The following is a 25899-nucleotide window of genomic DNA, read 5'->3' on the forward strand; positions in this document are numbered from 1 at the left end:
ATGTCCTTTTGTGTTATCTGTTGTTTTATGTTCATGTTGTAACCTACTTGCTGCCATGTTGGACAGGTCTCCCTTGAAAAAGAGGTCGATGATCTCAATGGGACCACCTGGTTAAATAAAGGTTTAAAAAAAAATATATATATATATATATTAACCATGTAATATCACGGGAGATTTTGTCAGTCTCACGACGGTATTGAGACGTTTATGTATCGCGATACTGCGATATTCGGTATATCATTACATCCCTAGTCAGTACTGATGTATATATATCTTAGCATTAAAATATATTGAAATACACAGACCTTGGTGAGTGTGTCCACTCGGTAGCGGTTAGCGAGGATCTCCGCTTCAAAGCTCTGGTGTTTCAGCAGCTTGGCCTGAAGGTTGGTCGGTTCCCTCCAACTCTCATCCAGCGCCACTGCATTACGCTCGTTCAGCCACACACACACCTGGAACACACACACATTTACTACATTTATAAACACTTAACACCATATTCTGTTTTCAGACAAACAAATCAAATATCATTGAAGAATTGGAGGATGAACCCCTCTTTAATGGTCACACATACATGCACACAGCACACACAGTGAAATTAGACCTCTGCATTTAACCCATCCTGTTGTTCAAGAATGATGGAATACGCTAGAAATAGTTAAGTAATCTGCATGATTGTACTAAGTTAATTACACGATTTAAATGAGTACCTGGTAGCTGCTGGACAGGAACTGCTGCAGCTCCAGGGATCGATCCAGAGCTTTGTGACGAGATCTGCTCTGCTGCTGCAACTGACTCCGTCTACACACAAACACACACACACACACACACACACACACACACACACACACACACACACACACACACACACACACACACACACACACACACACACACACACAAGGAGAGAGAAAGTTACCTTCATTAGCCACCTTTAGCTTAGCATAAGGTGGTGTTAATGTGAGGAGATTATCCTGCTGTACAAAACGTGTACGTATCATCATTTTGTTTTTGCTACAGAACTTATTTACTACAATATTCCAACATCTAAAGAAATAATCCCACTGCTTCTTTTAATGTTTCCCACCCAAAAGGAAAACTGTCTTGATGAGAAACAGATGTTATGATCAGAGTTTCTCTTCACCTGGTGGCGAGCGCTTTAGTTTTGGCTCTGATGTTGTCAGAGTCGTAGTGTTTCTGTTGGATCATCTTCTGACCCAGTGTCTCCACCTCGTCCAGCTGCTCCACCTGAGCCTCCAGCGCCTCCTCAAACTGAGCGTGTTTCCTCTGAAGAGTCTCCACCTCCATCACCATGCTCTGCACCAACACCACAGAAGAAGACACTGATAGAAAGCCGTATTCTTACATTAAAGGTCCCCTATGATACTGTTTTTCACCAATATGTCACAGGTCTCAGATATATACAGAGCCTGTCTCTGATTGGTTGAAACACCAAACAGATCATTGCAGCATTACCCATAATCCCCTCAGAGTCTCTTTACACAGAGGGGACACATGTTGATGTAGAAGAGACGTGAAGAAGAGGGGACACATGTTGATGTAGAAGAGACATGAAGAAGAGGGGACACATGTTGATGTAGAAGAGACATGAAGAAGAGGGGACACATGGTGATGAAGAAGAGACATGTAGAAGAGACATGAAGAAGAGGGGACACATGGTGATGAAGAAGAGGTGCTTCTCTCCTACCCCGAGGTCCTGGTTGGAGAGGAACGCCTCCTTGTTGCTCAGCCAGCTCTCACACTGATCCACAGAGGACAAGAAGACCTGCAGGACAGGAAAGCATTATTTACCCACATCCAAAATATTATGATATATGAAAGTAGCAGCTCTAGGATAATATTCTGAAAGGCATACTGAATTGTTGTTTTTCTTTTTTAGTTTAGGAAATGTGCTCTACAGTTTCACTTTTCTACACATCCTGCATGTTATATATATTACTGCATTTACTTAAACGTGCACCTGAAAATGCAAATAAACGCACCTGAAGTATAGCATGTAGTATTATACTTTGTTATACATTTTAATTTGTCTATTTATATCATTTTTTTGTGCATTTATTCATTATTATTAAGTAGTAGAACAATTCATATTTACCATGTCTTCACCGCAGGAGACTTTTGTTTACAAGCCCTGATTAGTTAACAATTAAATCATTTGAGTGTGACCAAAGTTCCTGCAGGTGCGAAGTTAAATGTCTAATCTATTGTATGAAAGTGAATCTCCTCACCTGCAGGGTGCGAGCCTGCCCCAGCGTCGTGTTTCGGTTCAGCCATGCTCGGTCCAGTCCAGATTTGGCTTCTTCCAGCTGGTTCAGAGCCTTCTGGATCTCCGTCTTCAAACCGTGCCCCGACCGGATCAGACCCAGACCGAAGTCCCGCACGGAGTCGATGCGCTCGGCACGGGCGTCGATCTCCGTCTGACGAAACAGAAACACACTCAAATTTGATCCAACTGTATCAACTAAGTCATGGGGGGTCCAAACTACGGCCCAGGGGCCAAATGCGGCCCGCGGCCCATTTTGAAAAGGCCCTCAGCTAATTCAAAAGTATAAGGAAATATGGCCCACAAATGAAACTTGTGCTTGCGAAATATTTGACTATTAAATATATATGTAAAAATATATATCACAGTATTCATGTGTTAACCTGTTAAGCCCCGAGCCTGTTTTTCAGGTTTCAGGCTCGAAAATGACATGCCCAAAACAAATGACTACAACTTCACTTCTAAAAGGGTTATATGAATAATTTCTTTTATCAAAGCAAGGTTACATCTGTGAGTTGGATGTAGAACTGTCAGAATCAATATAGATTTTTCTCAGTCAGAGTAAATTCAGATGGAACATAGTAAAAAAAGGTAAATTCTTACCTCTGCCTAAAGAAAAAACATTACTTATAGTGAAAACCACCCTTGAATGATGGGGTGGTAGACTAGCTTTAGGAATCCAAACTATAACATATAATAAGTACCCTGTCGTGGCCCATTCTTGTGGGATATCTAAAACTGTGCCACGTCAACAGGGATCCGCTTCTTGACTCACACGTTAAAAACCATCCAAATAAAGCTCTGTAGGCGCTGATTTCTTTGCCTTCCTTGGCCGATTTATTTACTTCCATATATTTAAACAAACAAAATAAACAAAATGATCAGTGTAACGTGAGGTCAAAGACTGTTCTGATTCCCCGTTCATTGCTGGAGAAGATTTCCACCTCACGCTCAGTCCCACCCCTTCCTTATATAACAGGTGTGGCTCACAGTAAATCAAAGTTTTCCTACGAATAATTAATTCGGTACTAATACATAAATGGAAAGAATATATTAAGATCTAAATTAATAAGAAAATAATACACTCATTGTCAACACAGAAAATGACTCTAACATGCCCTGTATCAAGATTGAGGCAAAACAAGTTAAATTTGACCTTTTTAGAGAGGTTTAGCAAAAACAAGTTCCAGGCGGAATAAGCTTTCGGCACATTTGGGTACATCTGGTTCCATCAGTGCCATTTGACCTTTTTCAGGTACCAGACTATAAAAATGATGTATTACATTGAATTATCACCATAGGTATTCATTCCATCCAAAGAAAAAAAATTAAAATTAAAAGAATTAATTAAAAAAAAAAAGACCCGCCGACAGGGGCTTTGGGGCAATAAGCCCAATTCTCAAATAAATTCAATCAATTAAAGTTGGAAACATTTTCAAATAAATCTTAGTTGATAAAAAAAAAAACAATAACTTAATTACATAACAAGCTTGATATCTACCCTTCATATTTCTCCTTATGATAATCACTCTGAGGCTTCTGTTTTAAGGGATGAGCTGCCAACACTCACAAGCATCATGTACCTACATTTGATTGATTTTGCTAACTTATAACTGAACTTATGAGGCCATATACCTCTAGTGAGTGGCCCAGCCCTTCGTATATTTTTCTGTATGTGGCCCTCGGTGAAAAAGGTTTGGACACCCCTGCTCTTGATATAGCGCTCACCTTCCAGTCCTGATGCTCCACGATGAGCCGCTCTGCCTCAGCTCTGGTCTTGGGAAGCCCTTTCTCTGCCATCTCACCGCTCTGCTTCACACTCCACTCCAGCAGGAGGCGCTGGTTGGCTTTGAAGAGCTGCAGCTGGTGAGCCTCCTGTAGCTTCTCCTTCCTGCACAAATATATGAGATCACAGTCGAACAAAAACAGGTTTATTTTGCTTAGGAAGGTTCAACGGAGCTAAATGACCCAGGAATAGTAAGTCGCAGCCATGATAAAAGTGTAAGAGAGAGAGAGAGAGTGTGTGTGTGTGTGTGTGTGTGTGTGTGTGTGTGTGTGTGTGTGTGTGTGTGTGTGTGTGTGTGTGTGTGTGTGTGTGTGTGTGTGTGTGTGTGTGTGTGTGTGTGTGTGTGTGTGTGTGTGTGTGTGTGTGTGTGAGTGAGTGAGTGAGTGATAGAATAGGTAGGTAGGTAGGTAGGTAGATAGGTAGGTAGGTAGATAGATAGATAGGTAGATAGATAGGTAGATAGATAGGTAGGTAGGTAGGTAGGTAGGTAGGTAGGTAGGTAGGTAGGTAGGTAGGTAGGTAGGTAGGTAGGTAGGTAGGTAGGTAGATAGATGGGTAGATAGATAGGTAAATTAATTAAAAATAAAAAATAAAATGAAAATGTTAAAAATATTATGTCACATCTAAACAATATAAACAAAACAATATAAAATATTCTGGATAATTACAATAAAAAGTCAAAAATACTACAGGTCTTTTATAAGAAAGGAGAAACTCAAACTATGGAGCAGCGAGTTCTCTTTAATGCTGAGGAAAGATCCTTCACCAAAGGAAATGATGTCTCTGTACAATCTACACATTCAAAGCTTTTAGATAAAGTCCTCCTCACCTGAGTTTCACCTCCTGGTCCAGAGTCTTCAGAGCTTTCTGGACCTCCTTCTGTTTGCTCTTCAGCTTGTCGCTCATCACTGATCGAGCCTTCAGGTGATCCGAGACCTCCATCTCCAGAGCCTGAGTGAAGAGAGAGGGAGGACAGTAAAGTCTCTGCCACATTTTATATGACGTTGATATGATGTTTTTATTTATTTTGGGACATCTAGGTGTAATCTGATTGCCTTTTGATTTTTATCTTTCACATGAGATCATCTTCCTAAATCACATTAAAAGCCAACATCTTACACACAATGTACGTATTGTATATATTCTAACAGCCAAATATTAACCTAAAAAGAGAAGAGTGATGAATACAGACGATGACAATTTGGAATAAACGGCAAATCCAAAGAAAAATAAACAAATTTGATGTTTAGAAATACGTTTATGGTCGACTCTTGGTAACTCTATCTATCTATCCATCCATGAGTCAACCTTTTAAGGTTTTAGGACTCATTCCTGCACCATTTTATACTATATATCAAATCTCCTGAAGTGTTTAGGATCAGAAAGGTTCCTTAAAAGCCTCCAGCTCACCTTTGACCTCTCCTGGATGACGCCCGCCTCTCTCTCTGTTTCCTCGTGGCGTCTGATCAGGTTCTCCACGCTGTCCACATCAAACCCACAGTCCTGACCCTGCAGCAGCAGCATCTGCAGACACAGCCATTGTTAAAGGTCTCCTATCATGTAGGCATATATTATGGGTCTCAGATATATAAAAACATATATAAAAAACATGTCAATGATGTGTTTTGCTCAAAAATACCAAACAGATCATGCATTTTAGACATCCCTCATATCCCTCTGTTTCAGCCCTGTTAGAGAAACGCTGATTCTGGGTCCTTAGCTTAAAGAAAATGCAGATCTAATGCCTGCTCAGACTTCTACCGAGATACAGCTAAATGCTGCCGTGATGAAACGTCATCATGTTCCAAACCACATCAAGGATTCTCTCTGAAACAGTATGGAGCTCAAAGGCTTTCTCTCTTGCCGGTTATACCACAAGGTGAGTTCCTTTTTATTTCCTGCTTCTTCACACACATGCTCTCCAGTACAGGTTAGCTCTGAGTGTTAGCGATGCTAATGTAAACACCGACCATATTACGTCCAAAACAGTCGGGCATTGTTTCTGATAGCAACGTTTCTGATAGTGCCGTGGGTCCACATTTCAGATATTACGTCATATCGGACGCAGATCTGGATCAGCTCCGTTGTTCCCCGTTTTTAGAGATTTGGGTACGGAGGAAAAGAGAGAGGGTTTTATTTTCTGACGCTGCGTGAGTTCCCCGACACACCGGGGACACATAGTTATGTATTAAGGACATTAAAAGTGGATTTTGCATGATAGGTCCCCTTTAATGTTAGTCTCCATGGTTTGTGTAGAGGTGTAGTTTTAAGGTAGTATGAGGTGACTCACCTTCTCATTGGCTCTGTCTCGAACCTCCTCGAGCTCTCGGATCAGAGCGTGGACCACCAGCGCCCCTTCTAGCTTCTTCTTGTAATTGCTCAGATCTCCGTGAAACTTGCTCCACCTGGACGAGACGAAAGACAACTTGTAAAACTGATAAAATGACCCGTTAAAAGGTGAGATTAAAAAGTGAGTGTTACCTGTCGTTGAGCTGCTTTCTCCTCTGTCTAACGGTAACCAGTTCTTCTGCACTCTGTCTCTTTTCCAGTCTGTCGGCCAGTCTGTTGATGGCTGTGATGTGAGCGTCGTCTACTGTCACGTCCTATTGATTACATATACCGTAAGTATCTTTTATGCATCCTACTCTAGTCAGAAACCGAAATGATTAAGTGGAACAAATGCCTTTAATTCAAAATCCCTTCCTTTGGTAAGTATGTATTTTCTTTTCTGATCTTCTCCCATTTGTTCTGTACATTTGACTTATTCCATGTTGCTGTTAATGCAAACTCAACACACCTGCATCCTTTTCAAATAAAAAACATTTAGCACAGTCCACACATTGTGACAGTTTACACCAACATAACTTTAAGGACATGTTTTCTCACCCCATCTCCAGTTCCCCTGAACTCGCTGAGTTTCTTCAGCAGCTGAACTCCATGTTCGTAATCCTTTCCAACATCTCCGACATTAATCATCACCTCCTGGAAAACAGACAGGTTCAGAGTCAGACATTTAACACTGTCCCTCCATTATTCATCAAGCGTCTTTGAGCATTAGGAAAAGCGCTATAAAAATGCAAGAGTGGTGCAGGGATGAAGTATTCACCCGGAAGTAAGCTGCTGGTTCCCTCGACAAAAAAGCAATGAGATTTCTCCATATGATTTTGGAAAATAGCTGGAAATAATGTCTGTGGAAAACGAACCTGTTTGATAAATGCACGTTTTGTTCAGCCGGATCATCTCCACATGTCTACCCTACTTTTATAATTTTCTAATCATAAATCTAATGGCCAGAAGCAAAATGCTAACGTGATGCTATAAAGGAACTACAGGCGAGTCCAGCAGCACGACTTCAACGTCACGCCAACTTCAGATCCATATTCAAACATACAGATTCTAAATGGTTCGAGTTGAAGCGTTTGTTTGAACACTTTGCAGGAGGCAGGTACTTGCTTTCAAGCAGAACAGGGCAAACTAACTTAGAGGAGTGTTTACGTGTTCGGCGTAATGACGTACAACGACCTCCACGACTTCTGTAGTCCTATTCAGCCACTTGGTAACAACCATCGTTTTTCAGACACGTCAACTCTTCAGAAATCACCAGTGGGGTCACTGCTGATGGATTTAATGTCCTAGAACAAAACGTGATCCGTCTCTTCAATGTGTCTCAACCACAGACCTTATTTCAGCTATTTTCCTAAACCCTATGGAGAGATCCCATTGGCTCTGAGACGAGGGAACAGGAAGTGGTGAAATGCTGACTCACTTCCTGGTTTTAGGACTCGTCACTGCACCACTCTATTATTATTGTCCTACCTTGTTTCGGATCCAGGCCTCCACCTCTTCCACTTTCTGCAGGAACTCCAGGAAGTCTCTGTTGTCTTCCAGAGACTTCCCTCTGCTGGCCAGGGCTTTCTTCAGCTCCTCCCAGTGGAGCTGCAGGGCGGAGGAACTCCTCTTCACCTCCTTAGACCTCGGGTGATGAAGAGAAACCAGCTCCTCTCCAGCCTGGAGGTAAAGAACAAGAAAAGGACCCCATGGAGTTTCAGATATTTGAAGCCAGTGAAGTCAAATTAGTTTTCTAAGAGATGTTTCACCTGCAGCACCGAGCCGATGATCTCTCTGTGAGCGAGGATCTCTGCCTCGAACACCTGGTGTTTCTGCAGAAGCTTCATCTTGGCCTGCAGGTAGCTGAGATCTGCTTTCCCGTCTTCTGCCATCTTCTGCATCCTCTCAGACACCCACTCCTCAGCCTGACACACACACACACACACACACACACACACACACACACACACACACACACACACACACACACACACACACACACACACACACACACACACACACACACACACACACACACACACACACACACACACACACACACACACACACACACACACACACAGGTGAACGGTAAAGGGTTAATGGACTGCCTTTGTCATGGCCTGGCTCTTGGCCATAACAAAGAACGTGGAAAGGACACGATATAAGGAAAGATATTTATTATAACAAACTCAACTAACCAGTCAGTGAGATCAGTAGTGTAGGTGTGGGTGTGTGAACATGGTGTGGTAAACATGGAAGTATAGGAAAAGGTCTCTGGTTTACAAAGGAGATGTTTATTTGTCTCGATACAATATGGAAAAACGTTATTGTCCCCATAAGGAAATGTGCTTTTGAGGACGTGCCTTATTCCTTTGCCTGAGACACTGTGTCCCGGTGGCTTCATGGACTTTTATTCCACATCAAAACCTAGTTTCCCCATGGGACTAATAAAGTGTTGTGATTGATTGATTGATTACATTATCATCATATCAAGTCATGGATGAGTTGCTCACCTCAGCTACGTCTCTGTTGAAGATACACAGCATCCTGGAGAGCTCCAGCTCCTCCCTGCGTTTGACGGACAGCTCCTTGATCCTATCACGTCTCTTGAGGAGGGCTTTGAGTTTGGTTTGGACCGAGCTGCTCTTCTCTCTGCTCAGCTGCTTCTTCAGCCGCTCGGACAGCTCCTTCAGAGAGGAGAGCTGCACCAAACACAGGGAGGGAACATTTCAATCACCAAATCATCCCCAAAGCTGTGAAACAAGTCAACAAACCGCGGACATGCCGGGATAAGATTTAGATTTAGACCGTAGATCGTATCCTACTTGTCTTCCACTTACCTTTTTACCACTGTCTACGACGAATAAAGACTTGTTGATTTTGATAAAGACAGTACACACATTTTTGCGTATAAAATGAGGGAACAGGACGTTAGCATGCTGCGATTAAATGATGGCTCACATTTGAAGTACAGGGAAAGAGATAAATAATAAAAGAATATCAGACCTTGTCCTCCTGCGAGCTGAGCAGCTTCTCAAAAGCTTCATGCCGTTTTATCAAGCCCTCCGTCTCATCGACTGTGTTTCCCAGAGTGCTGTTCTGCAACAGGATCTGTGGAGAAATGGAAACCACCGATCAGACACTGGATGTGATGTTTCTCATGTCCCTCTCACAAAGGGATGAGGTTACCTCCTGTGAGCTGGAGGTTTTGTCCATGCTGTTAACGTCTCTGTAGAAGACCTGCTCCAGATGAATGCTCTCTAACCAGCTTTGTTTCAGGCTCCACTGATCCTCCAGCTTTTCTCGCTCCTCCTGCAAAGCCTTTAGCTTCTCCAACACCTGGAAGAAACAGTTCAACATATCCAGCATCAAAATGCATTTGAAACACTCCCAGGACATTTGGAGGATACATCATTCAACCAGGAGGGAGTTCTCGTGGAAGAATCTGATCTGTTTCTTCATTACACGAGAGGTGAAGAGTAAACAGATGTCGACAGAAGTGTTGGTGAGAATGTCAGGAAATAATTGTATTTTGGGAAATGATATGTAAGGAAATACGTTGAATAATAGGGTATGAGGTTTCTAAAAGTTGCTTGGTACTCTACTTATGTAAGGAAATCATTGCAAGTGACAGATATTTGATCAAAATGCTGCTCATATCCAGCAAGAAAGCTATCCCGAGGAAGGAAGGAAGGAAGCACCACCAACGAAAAACCAAAGGGTAACAATTGTGGAAGAAATATTTTTGATAGAAAAACTGACTTATAAATTGAGATTACAAAAAACACAACTCAACAGAAAGTGGGAAAATGGACTCTGACTGGAACAATAGCTAATAGTTACATGTATCTTTAAGACTATAATAACATGAAGACATATCAATATGCTTTTATTAAATGTTGTATTGCCTTGCTGGCCTTTTGTTACGTGATTGTTATGTTGTTGTAACCAGCATGTTAATGCCATGTATATTTAGATTTAAATTACAAACAAACACACACTCCCAGGAAGGACAGTCATAGCATCATGATGTGTGTCTTATTTTAGCAGAGTTAGAGCATGGATGTATAATAAGAACCCGTATGTGTCTCATAAGGCGCTTTCACACCGGAGTACTTTTCCCGTTTAGTTCCGATAGTTCCTGGAATTTTGCGTTCACACCAAAAAGAGAACTTAGTTCATGAGAACTTTTACCCCCTTTTTAGTGCCCGCTAGAGAGGTGGGACTTTCCTGGGGAGAAAAAAGTTCCAATTTCTGATTGGCTGGGCGAATTGCAAACCACGCCCCGTAAAACTCTGAAAAGTTTTGTGAAGCCGCCATTGTATTTGCTGGCATTAGCATTATTAGCATTAGCATTAGCCCCGCGCACCAACGGAGAGAGACTAACTTATGGCAACATAATAATAATGGCTTCAGTAGAAGCTGCTGGGACTCCCAGCAGCTTCTACTGAAGCCTTCCCCAACTCCGGGGACTTCCGGCCGGGGACTCCGGGTGGCAGTATACGCCGTGAAGTTGTTTGCGGCCTGCCAGTAAACCCAAAGCAGAAGAAGAAGAAGTGACGTCAGCGGCTTCATTTGCGTAATCTTCCCTCAGGGAACTTATTCCGGTGTGAACGCGATCTGTACTAAGTGCCATGGGGGAACTAAGTGCTGGGAACTAAGTGCTGGGAACTAAGTACGGCAAAGTACTTGGTGTGAAAGCGGCTGAGTTTCCCCTTAAGCCCCGCCCCCGAGCTCCCACTCTCGACTCACTAGAATGAATGGAGAGAGAAAATCAATCTGGATTCAGCTTTTAGTGCGTTTTACAACTTTAAGGACCTTATGATTCTAATAAGGGCTATAAAAGTGTTCGTGCTGGGGAGTTTATTTAGTTAAAAAAAAGTATCCGCTGATTTACAGACGTCTCTTTCCCCATGTTAGTCAATGGGGAAAAGTCTTTCTGGGCCGGGTGACGTCACGGACTGATACGGAAGTTGAAGTACCGCCGTTTGGCCACTAGGAATATTTTCCTCAGAGTCCGGCGCACTTCCTGGGGGCTTGGGTTAGAGGCCTGAAAAAGACGCGATCAATTTGTGAATATGGTGATTGCAGATCGTACCTCCTTCCTGTTGGTTCGGTCCTGCGTCTGCAGCTCCTCTCCCATGTCCAGAGCCTGCTGGTAGGTCTCCTGTCTGGCCTCCATCTCCGCCCACAGCTGCTGGTGTATGGCCAGCTGCAGGTCAGAGGTCACCACATCACTGATGCTCTCCTCAGCAGCCATCGCACCGATCAGCTGGCTGCACCACAGGAAGTAATCCTGCGCCTGGAGAGCACAAGGACACATGGGTAAGAGCTGAGAATCCTGAACGTTTGAACAAAGTTGAAATCATTTGTGGTTTTTTTCTTTACCGTGTTGAGGAACATGTATCTTTGGCACGCCAGTTTGAGCTCCTCCTCCCTCTTTTCAGCGTGGACACGGAGATCCTCCCACCGCTCCACCAGTTGCTGCTGCACTTCCTGGAGGCGGAGCTTCAGCTGAGGCGAGCAGAGGTCCAAGATGGAGTCGACGCCGTCCAGCTGCTCCTGCAACTGCAACACACACAAAAAAGTATAAGATCAGCAAGAAAATAACTGTGTGAGTTCAGGGGAAATATGCTGAGGGTTTGAAGCCATTCTGACAGATCTTTTGCTCCAGACTTTGTCGTGACAGTGTGAGAAGAATACTGCTTTTCTGAAGAGTTAATGTGCGCTGAGGCTGCGTGATACTCTGGTCTCTCCGTGTCTCTACCTGTTGCTCTGTGGCAGCGAGCTCGTGCAGCAGAGCTTCATGTTTCCTCAGCTGCGACGTCACTCCTCTCAAATCCTTCGCCACGTCGTCAGGGATGCTCTTCCGTCGCTCCTACAGAGAAGAGAGCGGGATGAAGGTGAATGACTCTAACGTGTCTGATTAAATGTTTGTGATGAACTGACTGATAAATGCTGTACCTGGATGAGTGTCAGTGCGTCGCTCAGGTCTTGGTAGAAGCGGTGACATTCCTCGGCTTTCTGCAGCTGATCTTGTCGCTCCGTGGCCACTACCTTCAAATCTTCCCAGCATGCACTGCAAACAAACAGGGGTGGGAAGTAGTGGAGTACAAATACTTTGTTACTGTACTTAAGTACATTTTTCTGGTGTCAGTACTTTACTCCACTACTTATTTTTCTGACTACTTTTTACTTCTACTTCTTACATGTTGAACCCAAATACCTGAACTTTCTACTTCTCACATGTTGAACACAAATACCTGTACTTTCTACTTCTTACATGTTGAACACAAATACCTGTACTTTCTACTTCTTACATGTTGAACCCAAATACCTGTACTTTCTACTTCTCACATGTTGAACACAAATACCTGTACTTTCTACTTCTTACATGTTGAACCCAAATACCTGTACTTTCTACTTCTTACATGTTGAACACAAATACCTGTACTTTCTACTTCTTACATGTTGAACACAAATACCTGTACTTTCTACTTCTTACATTTTGAACACAAATACCTGTACTTTCTACTTCTTACATGTTGAACACAAATACCTGTACTTTCTACTTCTTACATTGTGAACCCAAATACCTGTACTTTCTACTTCTTACATTTTGAACACAAATACCTGTACTTTCTACTTCTTACATGTTGAACACAAATACCTGTACTTTCTACTTCTTACATGTTGAACCCAAATACCTGTACTTTCTACTTCTTACATTTTGAACACAAATACCTGTACTTTCTACTTCTTACATGTTGAACACAAATACCTGTACTTTCTACTTCTTACATGTTGAACCCAAATACCTGTACTTTCTACTTCTTACATGTTGAACCCAAATACCTGTACTTTCTACTTCTCACATGTTGAACACAAATACCTGTACTTTCTACTTCTTACATGTTAAACACAAATACCTGTACTTTCTACTTCTTACATGTTGAACCCAAATACCTGTACTTTCTACTTCTCACATTTCCCAAACAGGCTGGTTCCTTTAGTTTGAATGTGTGTTTGGTGGCGTGATCATTATTATTTAGAGTCATTGCGTGCCTATTGATTTGAACACGATCCGTGTATCCATCATTTCCTGGTCTTCTCTAAAGAAGAGGGACCAATGAAAACGTTGTCATGTTGCCGTTGTTCAGCATGGAAACATTCATTAGCTAACAATGACATTATTGTTCTATTAATATAAAGGGAGGTCAGGTACTCTTTAAAACAGCTGCTAGTTATGGGTACTTTTTACTGAAGTACATTTCAAAGCCCTCTTTACTTTGACTTGAGTAAAGAAGTTTAGTCAGTACTTCTACTTTCACCAGAGTATTTTTAAACACGAGTATCTGAACTTCTACTTGAGGAAAGGACGTGTGTACTTTTGCCATATCTGCAAACAAACCACACAAAGTGAAGGGACGGCATCTCTCTCTTTCTTAAATCCTGATATGAGTGTGTACCTGAGCTGCTGCTGTGTGTCTCTGACTGCAGAGCTCTGAGGGTGTTTGCTGAGGATCAGTCCAGCAGCCAGATCGCTGCAGCTCTCCAGTCGCTCCTCTCCGACCTCCAGCTGCTTCAGGAAACCTTCAAACTTCCCACGGAGCAACTGAAACGCCCGTCACAAACACAGAAACTCTAACATATGTCGCACTGCACTGTAACTTTTATTCCTGTACCTTTGCTATTCATGTTTTTATTATTTTATTATAAATTTGTGTTTTTAAATGCCATTTTATAATATGTTGCTTAATGCTCTCATGGCGCATTTCCACTGCAGGGCCTCGCTCGGCTTAGTACGGTATAGTTAGGCCTTGTTAGGCCAGGCTCACTTTATGCTGCGTTTCCATTACAGTTTAGTAGCTGGGGTAGTAACTATAGTAACGCAGTGTAGGCGGAGCCGTGACGTCATCTTCAATGAGAAACACAAAACCAACATCAGCCGTTAGCTGTTAGCACTCAGAGCTCACAGCTCCTCATATATGTTCAGAAACTAGACAAAAGTTAAACAAGTACAAACCACAGACTGCCTGTGTCATGGAGAATACAGTCGCTGCTTTATTTATGTCTGTAGGCCGTTGTTGTGAGTGTGGACGGTCGGAGCATATACTGCGTTAGCTTGGCCAATCTCCATTCAGAAAACACGTATTTTAAAAGGTGTTTCGCCTGCCGTCTGTCTGCAGACTTGTCAAAGCATTAATTCATGGTTTTTACTAACCGGTATCAGTATGTTGTTACTTCGGCATCATTTTGAAACGTGTATTACAATTAAATCACGGTCAAATATGTCCATCTTGTTGTAGTTGTAGCCCCCTTGCCAGCGATTCTCTCACTAGTTTAGCATACTCAGCCCGACTCAGCCGGTTGTTGGCCCGGAAAGAACCTGGATTTTGGAGAGCCAGAAAACTGTGAAAAAGTACCCGCTAGCCGGAACTACGCCAAGTGGAAACGCAACAAAAAACGGGCCGGGCACGGCACGGCACGCTTAAACCGCGCTGTAGTGGAGATGCGCCATTAATGTCTTTCATTTTTGTGAAGCACTTTGAATTGCCTTGTGTTGAAAGGTGCAATGTAAATAAACTTGCCTTGCCTACATCTTTACCCTTAAGGTCCATTATCCACATGAATCATGATTTAAATGTGACTGTCTGCCTTTAAACAGAACTTAACCATGTACATGATTCAAACAATATTGCTCATATAAATGTTTTTTTAGATCAGAAGAAGATGGTTTTAACAGCTGATTATCATCTTATAACATGTAGTGAGACACTTATTTTCTAGTTTATGGTGTAGATTAGAAGATGCAATGCACTACCAGTTTGAACATAATACCATTACCATTAATAGATACTACAGTATGTAGTTAAGCTGAACAGTCCTAGATCTGTGAAGCCATACATAACTTAGCTTGAAACGATTAACAAATCACGTAGATACAAAATGTGGAAGTCCATAGCAATATTTCACAATGCAAAGTACATCCTGTGCGATTTAAAGACATAACTATTAGCGTGTTGGACTTAAATGAATATGTAGCTGGACACCTTTGTCCGTTCGGTAGCTCGTTGTGTTAACAAAGTATTTGAGTGCAGGTTCCTGTTACTGAGATGTCACCTGGATGTGTTGGTAGTCGTTTCCGAGGTCCTGAGACTCAGCTGTCAGTCTCTGCTCGTTCATCCAGTCCTCTAACTCTGAAGACTCTCGTATGAACTCGTGGAGATGCAGGACTTCCTTTAACCTCTGACCCCTGAAGGGAGGAACGTGAGGTGAAAGGGTCAGGTGCTTATTCAGGTATTTTAGAAACAAACCCCTGTGTTTCCTCCAGAGGGAGTTCATCTACGACACTGCCTTCCTGTAACACCTCCATTAGACTCCTCCATGGAGACATGTAGAGACACTACAGACTGATATACACCTGAACATCAGCAGGAGAGGACTCTTTAAAGTAGAGACACTACATACTGATATACACCTGAACATCAGCAGGAGAGGACTCTTTAAAGTAGAGACACTACATACTGATATACACCTGAACATCAGCAGGAGAGGACTCTTTAAAGTAGAGACACTACATCCTGATATACACCTGAACATCAGCAGGAGAGGACTCTTTAAAGTAGAGACACTACAGACTGATATACACCTGAACATCAGCAGGAGAGGACTCTTTAAAGTAGAGACACTACATACTGATATACACCTGAACATCAGCAGGAGAGGACTCTTTAAAGTAGAGACACTACATACTGATATACACCTGAACATCAGCAGGAGAGGACTCTTTAAAGTAGAGACACTACATCCTGATATACACCTGAACATCAGCAGGAGAGGACTCTTTAAAGTAGAGACACTACATACTGATATACACCTGAACATCAGCAGGAGAGGACTCTTTAAAGTAGAGACACTACATACTGATATACACCTGAACATCAGCAGGAGAGGACTCTTTAAAGTAGAGACACTACATCCTGATATACACCTGAACATCAGCAGGAGAGGACTCTTTAAAGTAGAGACACTACATACTGATATACACCTGAACATCAGCAGGAGAGGACTCTTTAAAGTAGAGACACTACATCCTGATATACACCTGAACATCATCAGGAGAGGACTCTTTAAAGTAGAGACACTACATACTGATATACACCTGAACATCAGCAGGAGAGGACTCTTTAAAGTAGAGACACTACATCCTGATATACACCTGAACATCAGCAGGAGAGGACTCTTTAAAGTAGAGACACTACATACTGATATACACCTGAACATCAGCAGGAGAGGACTCTTTAAAGTAGAGACACTACATACTGATATACACCTGAACATCAGCAGGAGAGGACTCTTTAAAGTAGAGACACTACATACTGATATACACCTGAACATCAGCAGGAGAGGACTCTTTAAAGTAGAGACTCTTTAAAGTAGAGACACTACATACTGATATACACCTGAACATCAGCAGGAGAGGACTCTTTAAAGTAGAGACACTACATACTGATATACACCTGAACATCAGCAGGAGAGGACTCTTTAAAGTAGAGACACTACATACTGATATACACCTGAACATCAGCAGGATAGCACTCTTTAAAGTAGAGACACTACATACTGATATACACCTGAACATCAGCAGGAGAGGACTCTTTAAAGTAGAGACACTACATACTGATATACACCTGAACATCAGCAGGAGAGCACTCTTTAAAGTAGAGACACTACATACTGATATACACCTGAACATCAGCAGGATAGCACTCTTTAAAGTAGAGACACTACATACTGATATACACCTGAACATCAGCAGGAGAGCACTCTTTAAAGTAGAGACACTACATACTGATATACACCTGAACATCAGCAGGATAGCACTCTTTAAAGTAGAGACACTACATACTGATATACACCTGAACATCAGCAGGAGAGGACTCTTTAAAGTAGAGACACTACATACTGATATACACCTGAACATCAGCAGGAGAGGACTCTTTAAAGTAGAGACACTACATACTGATATACACCTGAACATCAGCAGGAGAGGACTCTTTAAAGTAGAGACACTACATACTGATATACACCTGAACATCAGCAGGAGAGGACTCTTTAAAGTAGAGACACTACACACTGATATACACCTGAACATCAGCAGGAGAGGACTCTTTAAAGTAGAGAACTACATACTGATATACACCTGATATCAGCAGGAGAGGACTCTTTAAAGTAGAGACACTACGTACTGATATACACCTGATATCTGCAGGAGAGGACTCTTTAAAGTAGAGACACTACGTACTGATATACACCTGAACATCAGCAGGAGAGGACTCTTTAAAGTAGAGACACTACATACTGATATACACCTGAGCATCAGCAGGAGAGGACTCTTTAAAGTAGAGAACTACATACTGATATACACCTGATATCAGCAGGAGAGGACTCTTTAAAGTAGAGACACTACGTACTGATATACACCTGAACATCAGCAGGAGAGGACTCTTTAAAGTAGAGACACTACATACTGATATACACCTGAACATCAGCAGGAGAGGACTCTTTAAAGTAGATACACTACATACTGATATACACCTGAACATCAGCAGGAGAGGACTCTTTAAAGTAGAGACACTACATACTGATATACACCTGAACATCAGCAGGAGAGGACTCTTTAAAGTAGAGACACTACATACTGATATACACCTGAACATCAGCAGGAGAGGACTCTTTAAAGTAGAGACACTACATGCTGATATACACCTGAACATCAGCAGGAGAGGACTCTTTAAAGTAGAGACACTACATACTGATATACACCTGAACATCAGCAGGAGAGGACTCTTTAAAGTAGAGACACTACATACTGATATACACCTGAACATCAGCAGGAGAGGACTCTTTAAAGTAGAGACACTACATACTGATATACACCTGAACATCAGCAGGAGAGGACTCTTTAAAGTAGAGACACTACATACTGATATACACCTGAACATCAGCAGGAGAGGACTCTTTAAAGTAGAGAACTACATACTGATATACACCTGATATCAGCAGGAGAGGACTCTTTAAAGTAGAGACACTACGTACTGATATACACCTGAACATCAGCAGGAGAGGACTCTTTAAAGTAGAGACACTACATACTGATATACACCTGAGCATCAGCAGGAGAGGACTCTTTAAAGTAGAGAACTACATACTGATATACACCTGATATCAGCAGGAGAGGACTCTTTAAAGTAGAGACACTACGTACTGAAATGTACTTATTCACCATGCTAAGTGTTCAAGTAGTAAAGTAATATGTCAGAGTTTACCTGAGAGCCGCCTGGTGCTGCAGCTGCTGGTTCAGGCTTCTGAGGCGACTGTAAGGCCGGCTGAGCTCCTCGAGGCTCCAGTTCTGCTCCGCCTGCTCCACCTGGTCTCCCAACTCCTCCACCTCCACCTCCAGCACCTCCAGCTGGCCCTCCAACACCTGCAGCCAGGGAATCATCAGAACACACATGTCCGGTTCCTTGCTCAAGGGCACCACGGCAGGGCCAAGGAGGTGAACTGGGGACCTCTCCAAGTAGCAGTCCACACTCCATATTTTAAGTCTGTACGGTTTAAAGTGTGCTTCCTCTACTTGTAAGTATCTGCCTGGGTCCGCTGAAGGAGTTCCACAGGGGAAAGACCTCTCAGAGTGAGTGTTGTACCTTGTGTTTGGTGAGGAGACTCTGTGTTCCCAGCTCATCTTTTCCGTAGTCATCGGTGTTCACTAGAGTGAGGGTCTCAGTCAGCCTGGACTCCAGCTCTGAGCAGTCCAACAGCAGCTGAAAAGAGAAAATGAATCACAAAACACTTCCAAGACAACAACCGTTTCTCAAATGTATAATAATAGTCACATCTCTAAGTGTCCACTCACCTGTTCTCTGGTGATGGCTTTGCTCAGGTGAGATGCTCTCCTGCTGCACGCCTCCTCTAGCTCCTCCCACTCTACACTCAGGTGCGTGCATCTGCAAAAAACAACAATAACTGTAAATGTATTAAAGGAAAAACTACAATTCTGACATGTCACAATCAACCCTGAAATAAAACAACTGTACCTCTGGAGCACTTCATCCCCATCTGATTTACTGGATTTGGCCAGGCTCCGCCCCTTCTCCAGGACGTGGTTCAGGTGTTTCCGATGGGCGTTCACTTCTGCCTGCAACTCCTAAGTGAAGAAATCATGCTTTAGCTGACATTTTTTTTAATTCAGATTTTTCTTTCAAAATTATCACTTATTCCAGAACAAGTAAAAACATTACTTTTGGTCAGAAAGTGATTTTGGTAATCAGAATTTCATCATTCTGAGTAAAAAGTCAAATGTTGTATTTTTTTCATAATTCTGAATTAAGTCGAAATTCTGAAAAACTTGAATTTCTGTTTTGTTTATGGGAGAAAAATTTTGAATGACTTTTTAGTCATAATAATAAAAAAGTCAAATTCTGACAGAATTACATATTTTTTTTCTCTCGAAATGTTGTATTTTTTCCATAATTCTGAAAACCGTCAAAAACCTCACTTGTGGTCAGAAAGTGAATTCGGGGAGAAAAGTAAGTCAGAGAGAAAAAAATCTAATTGCTGACTTTCAGAAATCTGAGGAAAAATTATTCTGACTTTTTCCCAGAAAAAAACTAAAAACCTCACTTTTGGTCAGAAAGTGAACTCGGGGAGAAAAGTTAAAAAAATCTGAGTTTTTTCTAAATTCTGAGTTTTAACAAAATTCTGAGAAAAAAGTTAAAATTGCTGACTTTTTCAGAAATCTGGAGAAAAAAATAATATATATTCTACCTAAATAAAAATCACACCATTATCATTTTTATATATTTTCCAATGAAAATGATGATGCAATAATGATGAATCCTTCCTATAAAGTAATGGCAATATTAATTGAAATAATCGCAATTAGTGATTTATCCCAACTCTTTGTATATGTGATGAACTGTGGTCTACCTTGTGTTTCTGCATGAGGCTGATGGCTCCGGCCAGAGACTTGTCGTATCCCGTGGATCCAGATGCAGGGACGTGTTCAGAGATCCAGCTGAGCTCCAGATCCACGTCGTGATAAAACCCAAACAGAAAGACTGACGCCTCCAGCTGAGCCCGACGCCGGTCCAGAGGCTTCTGGAGAGACTTGAACCTGTGGAATAAAGATTTCAAATCAACTTCATCTCCTTCGTGTCCCTCTACATCAGGGGTGTCCACATTTTTTTATAGTAAAGATAATTTGATCAAACTTGGGTGAGGCAGTACCAGTAGAGGGCCCTAACCTTCCCTTTCCCTGGCCACATCAACTAGCTCTCACTGGGAGATACCCAGGCTCTCCCAGGCCAGCGTGGAGATGGACTCCTTCCACCTGGTCCTGGTAAAACTCTACCGAAGTCCTTCAAAGTCAGTACGATGCATCCTCTGGGGACCATGAATGTGTGATTATCCAGAGTGTACTCACAGAGTTAGGTAGGTCTCCGTCTCCTTCAGAATCCTCTGGGAGTCGAAGTGGTTTGAGGCGAGATGTTTGGCTCTGCTAACGATGGAGTTGATCTTCTCCGCCAGCTCCTTGGCCTCCTGCTCCAGCTGCTGATGCTCCTACACACACACACACACACACACACACACACACACACACACACACACACACACACACACCACACACACACACACACACACACACACACACACACACACACCACACACACACACACACACACACACACACACACACACACACACACACACACACACACACACACGCACACACACGCACACACACACACACACAGGGTTAGGGTTAGTCTCCAAATAAAGCATTTAGGCGTTAAACATACTTAAGTCAGAGTTGAACTAACCTTCAGAAGCTGTCGGCTGGAGCGAAGGTCGTGACCTTTGGCGGCGTTGTTCAGCATCCACTGGATCGCCTCAATCTTCAGCTTGGCATCCTGGGAAAAGAAGAAGGAACGTGAAGACATCAAAATGGCTGAAAGTGAGTTTCTTTTGAGCCCACAGCAGTGAATCATCTGTCAGTGTGTCACCTGCAGGAGCTCCATCAGCTGCTCCTGCTGTCCCGCCTGTCTCAGTTTGTCTCCTCTGTCGGCCATCTTGTCCTGAAGTCTCCTCCAGCGGCTGCTGAGCTGCGTCGACTTCCTGCTGATGCTCTGACTGTTGCTGTGCTCTTCAGAAAGCATCTCCTGCCCCAGCTGAACATGGGCAAGAAAAAGTATGTGAGCCCTTGTCTGGTTTTATGCATGTTATTTGTCATTATCTGATATTCATCTAAGTCACAAGTTTAGACATTTAATGACCATTTCATTTATAAACTCAGAGCGCTGGTTTCTTTAAACAGACTCAAAGTGACCAGTGGTTCTCAACTGGTCAGGCCTCGGGACCCACTTTTTACTTGGTCAATACATCGCGACCCAACATTTTGAAGCACTCAAATCTATTCAACAAAAAATCGTGCTGTAATATATACGCTTTTGAGCATACAATATTAATTAAAGTGAAGTACAGTGCATATATCCCTTATATCCCTTCACAGAACTAAAGTATGCTTTTAAAAAAGGTTTAATGAGATGATGGAATCAAAGCTGAACTATATAAAAAGGCACACATGCTGAAAACCCAACCCCAGCAGGGGGGTCAGGGGGGATTCTCCCCCAGGAGATTTTTAGAAATACTAACATAAACTACGCATTCTGGTACACTCTGAGAAGAAAATAAATAAATCTATTACTACCGGACATATTAATAATATTTTATGCCATTGTTTGTTTTTCACTTTGTTCTGACATCTTGCTGAGAGAAGAGCAAAGAGGAGATTAAATTGTGGGTAAGGGTAGATAGCTCCCATTGTTCTGTGACCTGTCAATCATCAAACCGGGGGTCATATTTCATTATGTGTTCATTTGTATCTGAAGTTGTACCCATGGATGTATAAAGATGTACAATCTTGATTCTGATTGGCCAGAAGACTCGAAAAAACATCAGCAAAGATATTTTATTGAGAAGATGATCGTGACAGAAGTTTTCAAAACCGTTTATGGTCTCCGGTACTTCCAGTCCAACGCCGACTGCATGCACAGCGTTAGAAAATCGGGCCTTCAAAATAAAAGTTTGACTTTTTCCCCCAAAAAAAAAAAAAAATTCAATTTTTTTTTTCCAACTTTTTTTTTCTTCACTCACACATCCGCGACCCACTCGAAACGGGTCCGCGACCCACCAGTTGAGAACCACTGCTCTAAATGACCTTGAAGCAGAACACTGTGGCTGTAAATGCTTTGGCTAACTTGTTGTATGACTGTGTTGTCATTGTGTGTTTTCAAATTGTCTGTAACGTATCGTCTACACGGTTCCGTCGCGTTGAAGCTTGCCGGTGGGCAACCAATCACATTAATCTCCCGCCCCGGACACACAAGCACACGGTTTGATTGGCTGGCGCTTGTACTGGCATATGATTTGATTGGCTGGCGCTTCCGTCGACGCTTGAAAAGTTGAACTTTTCTCAACTTCAGCGCGAGCAACGGAGGCAAAGGAACCACAATGCAGTTCGGCAAAGCGTGACGTCACCCTATTCAAAGTGAAGGGGAAGCGTCTCCGTTGAAGTGTGGACGTACCGTAACCGTGCTGTTATCATTCTTGGGTCAGGACTCTCTTGAAAAATAGATTGTTAATCTCAATGAGACCTATCCTGGTTAAATAAAGGTCAAATAAATAAATAAATAAATAAAACAAGGAAATTCCACCTGCTATTTTGCCACGTGTACATGCCTCATTAAAGCTTTGTTTACACAATGTGAGCTGGAGACTGGGAACCAATGAGCGTCAGTTTACCTGCACCAGTGTGTCCAGCCACACCTGGTTGGCCTGCATCTCTTTCTCCGCCGCCTCGTGCTTCTTCAGCTTCCTCAGGATGTTGGTCGGGTCGCGGTACGACTCGTCCTCCGCCACCTTAAACTTCTCCTCCATCCACAGCAGCAGCTCGTCTGCGTCTCTCTGGAACTCCTGTAGGATGAACCAATCAATGACGACTGAATTAACACTTAAGGAAATAACTAAATATGAGATAAGCGAACTACATTTGGACAGGAATTAAGATGTTTAACTCCCACTTAGCTCCAAAGCACTAATGCAGGGTCATCCTGGGTAAAAAGAAATGCTTACTACGTTGTAATACATATAATATATAATATACATACATACAATACGTACTTGCACACACATCTATACAATCGTGTACACATGTATCTCCTTAGATGCTCCATCAGTATGTGCATACGTGGCTGCTGACTTTCTTTAATGGCCATGGTGCTATAACTTTATAAAAACAATACCTGATATTTCTTTGAGGCCAGCAGCAGACTCCTCCTCTGACAGCTGCTCTCCTTCAGCTTCCTGTTGGCCTTCTGGAGGCTCCTGCTCCTCTCCTTGATGCTTCAAGATGAACTCAGTATTATCAGAAAACAGTAATACACACACACATCGGAAAATACTGAGAAGTGTTATTGATGTTTTGAGAAAGCTTGCCATAATCAGGACTTTCACAAAACGACATATTATTATACGTCTGGACCAGAGTTGGGTGTAACGCGTTACTGTAATAATATTACTTTTGTCGGTAACGGAGTAGTGTAACGCGTTACTTTTATAATTCAGTAATCACACTACAGTTACTAACATTGCCCCGACACGCGTTACTTCGTTACTTTTATAAAATCAGTCATAATCACACTGACAGACAAGAGGGGGTTCCGCCGCAGGTTTATATGTACGTAATCTGCGCGACTTGCACGTCCACATCTCCACGTGCAGTGCTGCATAAACATGGCTGAGTCAGCGATAACTTTCGAGGGGTGGAGGTCCGCCCATTATTTTGAGTTTGTCCGAAGAATAGACAGGAATGTGACGGTGAGGTGCAAACTGTGTCCAGGCCAGAAGCTGTTATCCACTGCTGCAAACACCACGTCAAACCTCAACAAACACCTGCAAAGAACACATGCTAAGGTGAAGCTAATAGCTAAGGACCCCCGAACCCAGAGTGAGGATGTTGTGAGTGCGCCGCCGCCGACTCCGAAGCAGCACAAATTAGAATTTGGAGGACCGGTAACCGAAGCAGAGATGGACAGGCTTGTAGCATCCTTCATAGTAGAGGTAATGTTGCCCATTTGCACAGTGGAATCACCATCGCATCGTTCAGAGATATACTGCGCAAAATACAGATAGCAGGAGATAGAGGACAGCCATAGTCAGAGCTATCTGGATCAGTCTTATGCGACAATGGAAACTGAACTAAAGAGAACATTTGAAACTTTAGCAGTCTGCGTGATCTGCCTGTAGGGAGGGGCTGGCCGGCCCTGCGAGTAAAGTAACGAGTAAAGTAACGAGTTACTTTATGTAGAGAGGAACGAAGTAGTGTAATATATTACTTTTTACATAAGTAATATGTAATATGTAATATATTACTTTTTTTTAGTAACGACCCCATCTCTGGTCTGGACGCTGTTGTTTCTGTTGTTGTTTCTGTTGTTGTTTCTGTTGTTGTTTCTGTTGTTGTTTCTGTTGTGTTCTCTTACTGTTTGGCAGCGTAGTGTTGCTGGTTGATGAGCTCTTGGCTGCGTTCAGTGAAAGTATCCACTCGTTGGTCCAAAGCCTTCAAGAGACCCTCCAGTTCCTCCTGTCGGCCCAGCAGACTGTGCACACCGTCCACTGAGTCCTGCAGCAACACACACACAGACATCATCAAAATACCACAAATTAAGAAACAAGGTCACAGACATCTAAGATGGGATGTAACTCTGTATTTAATGTGGGGATTGACTGGTGCACAAAAGAATGCTTTAGTCTCTGATTTGATGGCAATAATTTATATTTTCTGTTCAGAACGTGGTTGAGACAATGTTAATATGTGATTACGAAGATTTGCTAGCGTGAACTGTGGACTCGCCGGAGCCTCGCAGCGGGGGTAATACGCAGGCTACTAGGGCTGTGCAATTAATCGTATTTTAATCGCAATTACGATTTTGGCCTGCCACAATTACGAAAACAACATAATCAAAAAAAATAATTATTTAGCTTTGCTTGGTTGTGACCGTGCAACATATTTGATCTAATTTATTTTGGACTAATTTATTTTTATTTATCATATTTATATATGTTTAGTAGCTTGTGGAAGTGCGCTCCAAAATATTTGTTGATCTTGTTTATTGGTATTTATTATTTTGATATTATTTATTTAAATGTAAATATATATTTATCATTTATTTAATTATTTTTGTATTGGTTTTTCAGTTGAATTATACGTTCAGGGTAATCAACAGTTAAAAAGATACTGTTCAAATTATTATTTGTATTTGTTTTAAAGTTCAATAAATGGATGTTTTCAAAGTCAATGAATAATCGTATTTAATAATCGTGATATCAATTATTGACCAAAATAATCATGATTATGATTTTTGCCATAATCGCA

The 25899-nt window shown here is 42.2% G+C and overlaps 1 protein-coding gene across 1 annotated transcript in view; it reads right to left on the minus strand.

The window, feature by feature from the left end:
- The window catches only part of sptbn5 (spectrin, beta, non-erythrocytic 5), a gene marked incomplete in the record, with an annotated part of 102769 nt that overhangs the window by 32392 nt on the left and 44478 nt on the right, over nucleotides 1-25899 (minus strand). The window contains 33 exon segments of the mRNA XM_034113445.1: nucleotides 306-452; nucleotides 711-801; nucleotides 1145-1317; nucleotides 1709-1786; nucleotides 2250-2438; nucleotides 4013-4175; nucleotides 4900-5021; nucleotides 5481-5594; nucleotides 6361-6475; nucleotides 6552-6673; nucleotides 6957-7052; nucleotides 7887-8078; nucleotides 8168-8323; nucleotides 8915-9103; nucleotides 9408-9512; nucleotides 9591-9740; nucleotides 11500-11703; nucleotides 11790-11969; nucleotides 12169-12279; nucleotides 12366-12480; nucleotides 13871-14016; nucleotides 15525-15657; nucleotides 18734-18891; nucleotides 19112-19228; nucleotides 19321-19411; nucleotides 19502-19611; nucleotides 20394-20580; nucleotides 20890-21026; nucleotides 21287-21376; nucleotides 21470-21634; nucleotides 23268-23438; nucleotides 23768-23867; nucleotides 25007-25146. Of these exon segments, the coding sequence (XP_033969336.1) occupies nucleotides 306-452; nucleotides 711-801; nucleotides 1145-1317; nucleotides 1709-1786; nucleotides 2250-2438; nucleotides 4013-4175; nucleotides 4900-5021; nucleotides 5481-5594; nucleotides 6361-6475; nucleotides 6552-6673; nucleotides 6957-7052; nucleotides 7887-8078; nucleotides 8168-8323; nucleotides 8915-9103; nucleotides 9408-9512; nucleotides 9591-9740; nucleotides 11500-11703; nucleotides 11790-11969; nucleotides 12169-12279; nucleotides 12366-12480; nucleotides 13871-14016; nucleotides 15525-15657; nucleotides 18734-18891; nucleotides 19112-19228; nucleotides 19321-19411; nucleotides 19502-19611; nucleotides 20394-20580; nucleotides 20890-21026; nucleotides 21287-21376; nucleotides 21470-21634; nucleotides 23268-23438; nucleotides 23768-23867; nucleotides 25007-25146 (4557 nt within the window).

This window comes from Trematomus bernacchii, unplaced genomic scaffold (genome assembly GCF_902827165.1).
Source record: "Trematomus bernacchii unplaced genomic scaffold, fTreBer1.1, whole genome shotgun sequence".
Classification (NCBI taxonomy): Eukaryota; Metazoa; Chordata; class Actinopteri; order Perciformes; family Nototheniidae; genus Trematomus; species Trematomus bernacchii.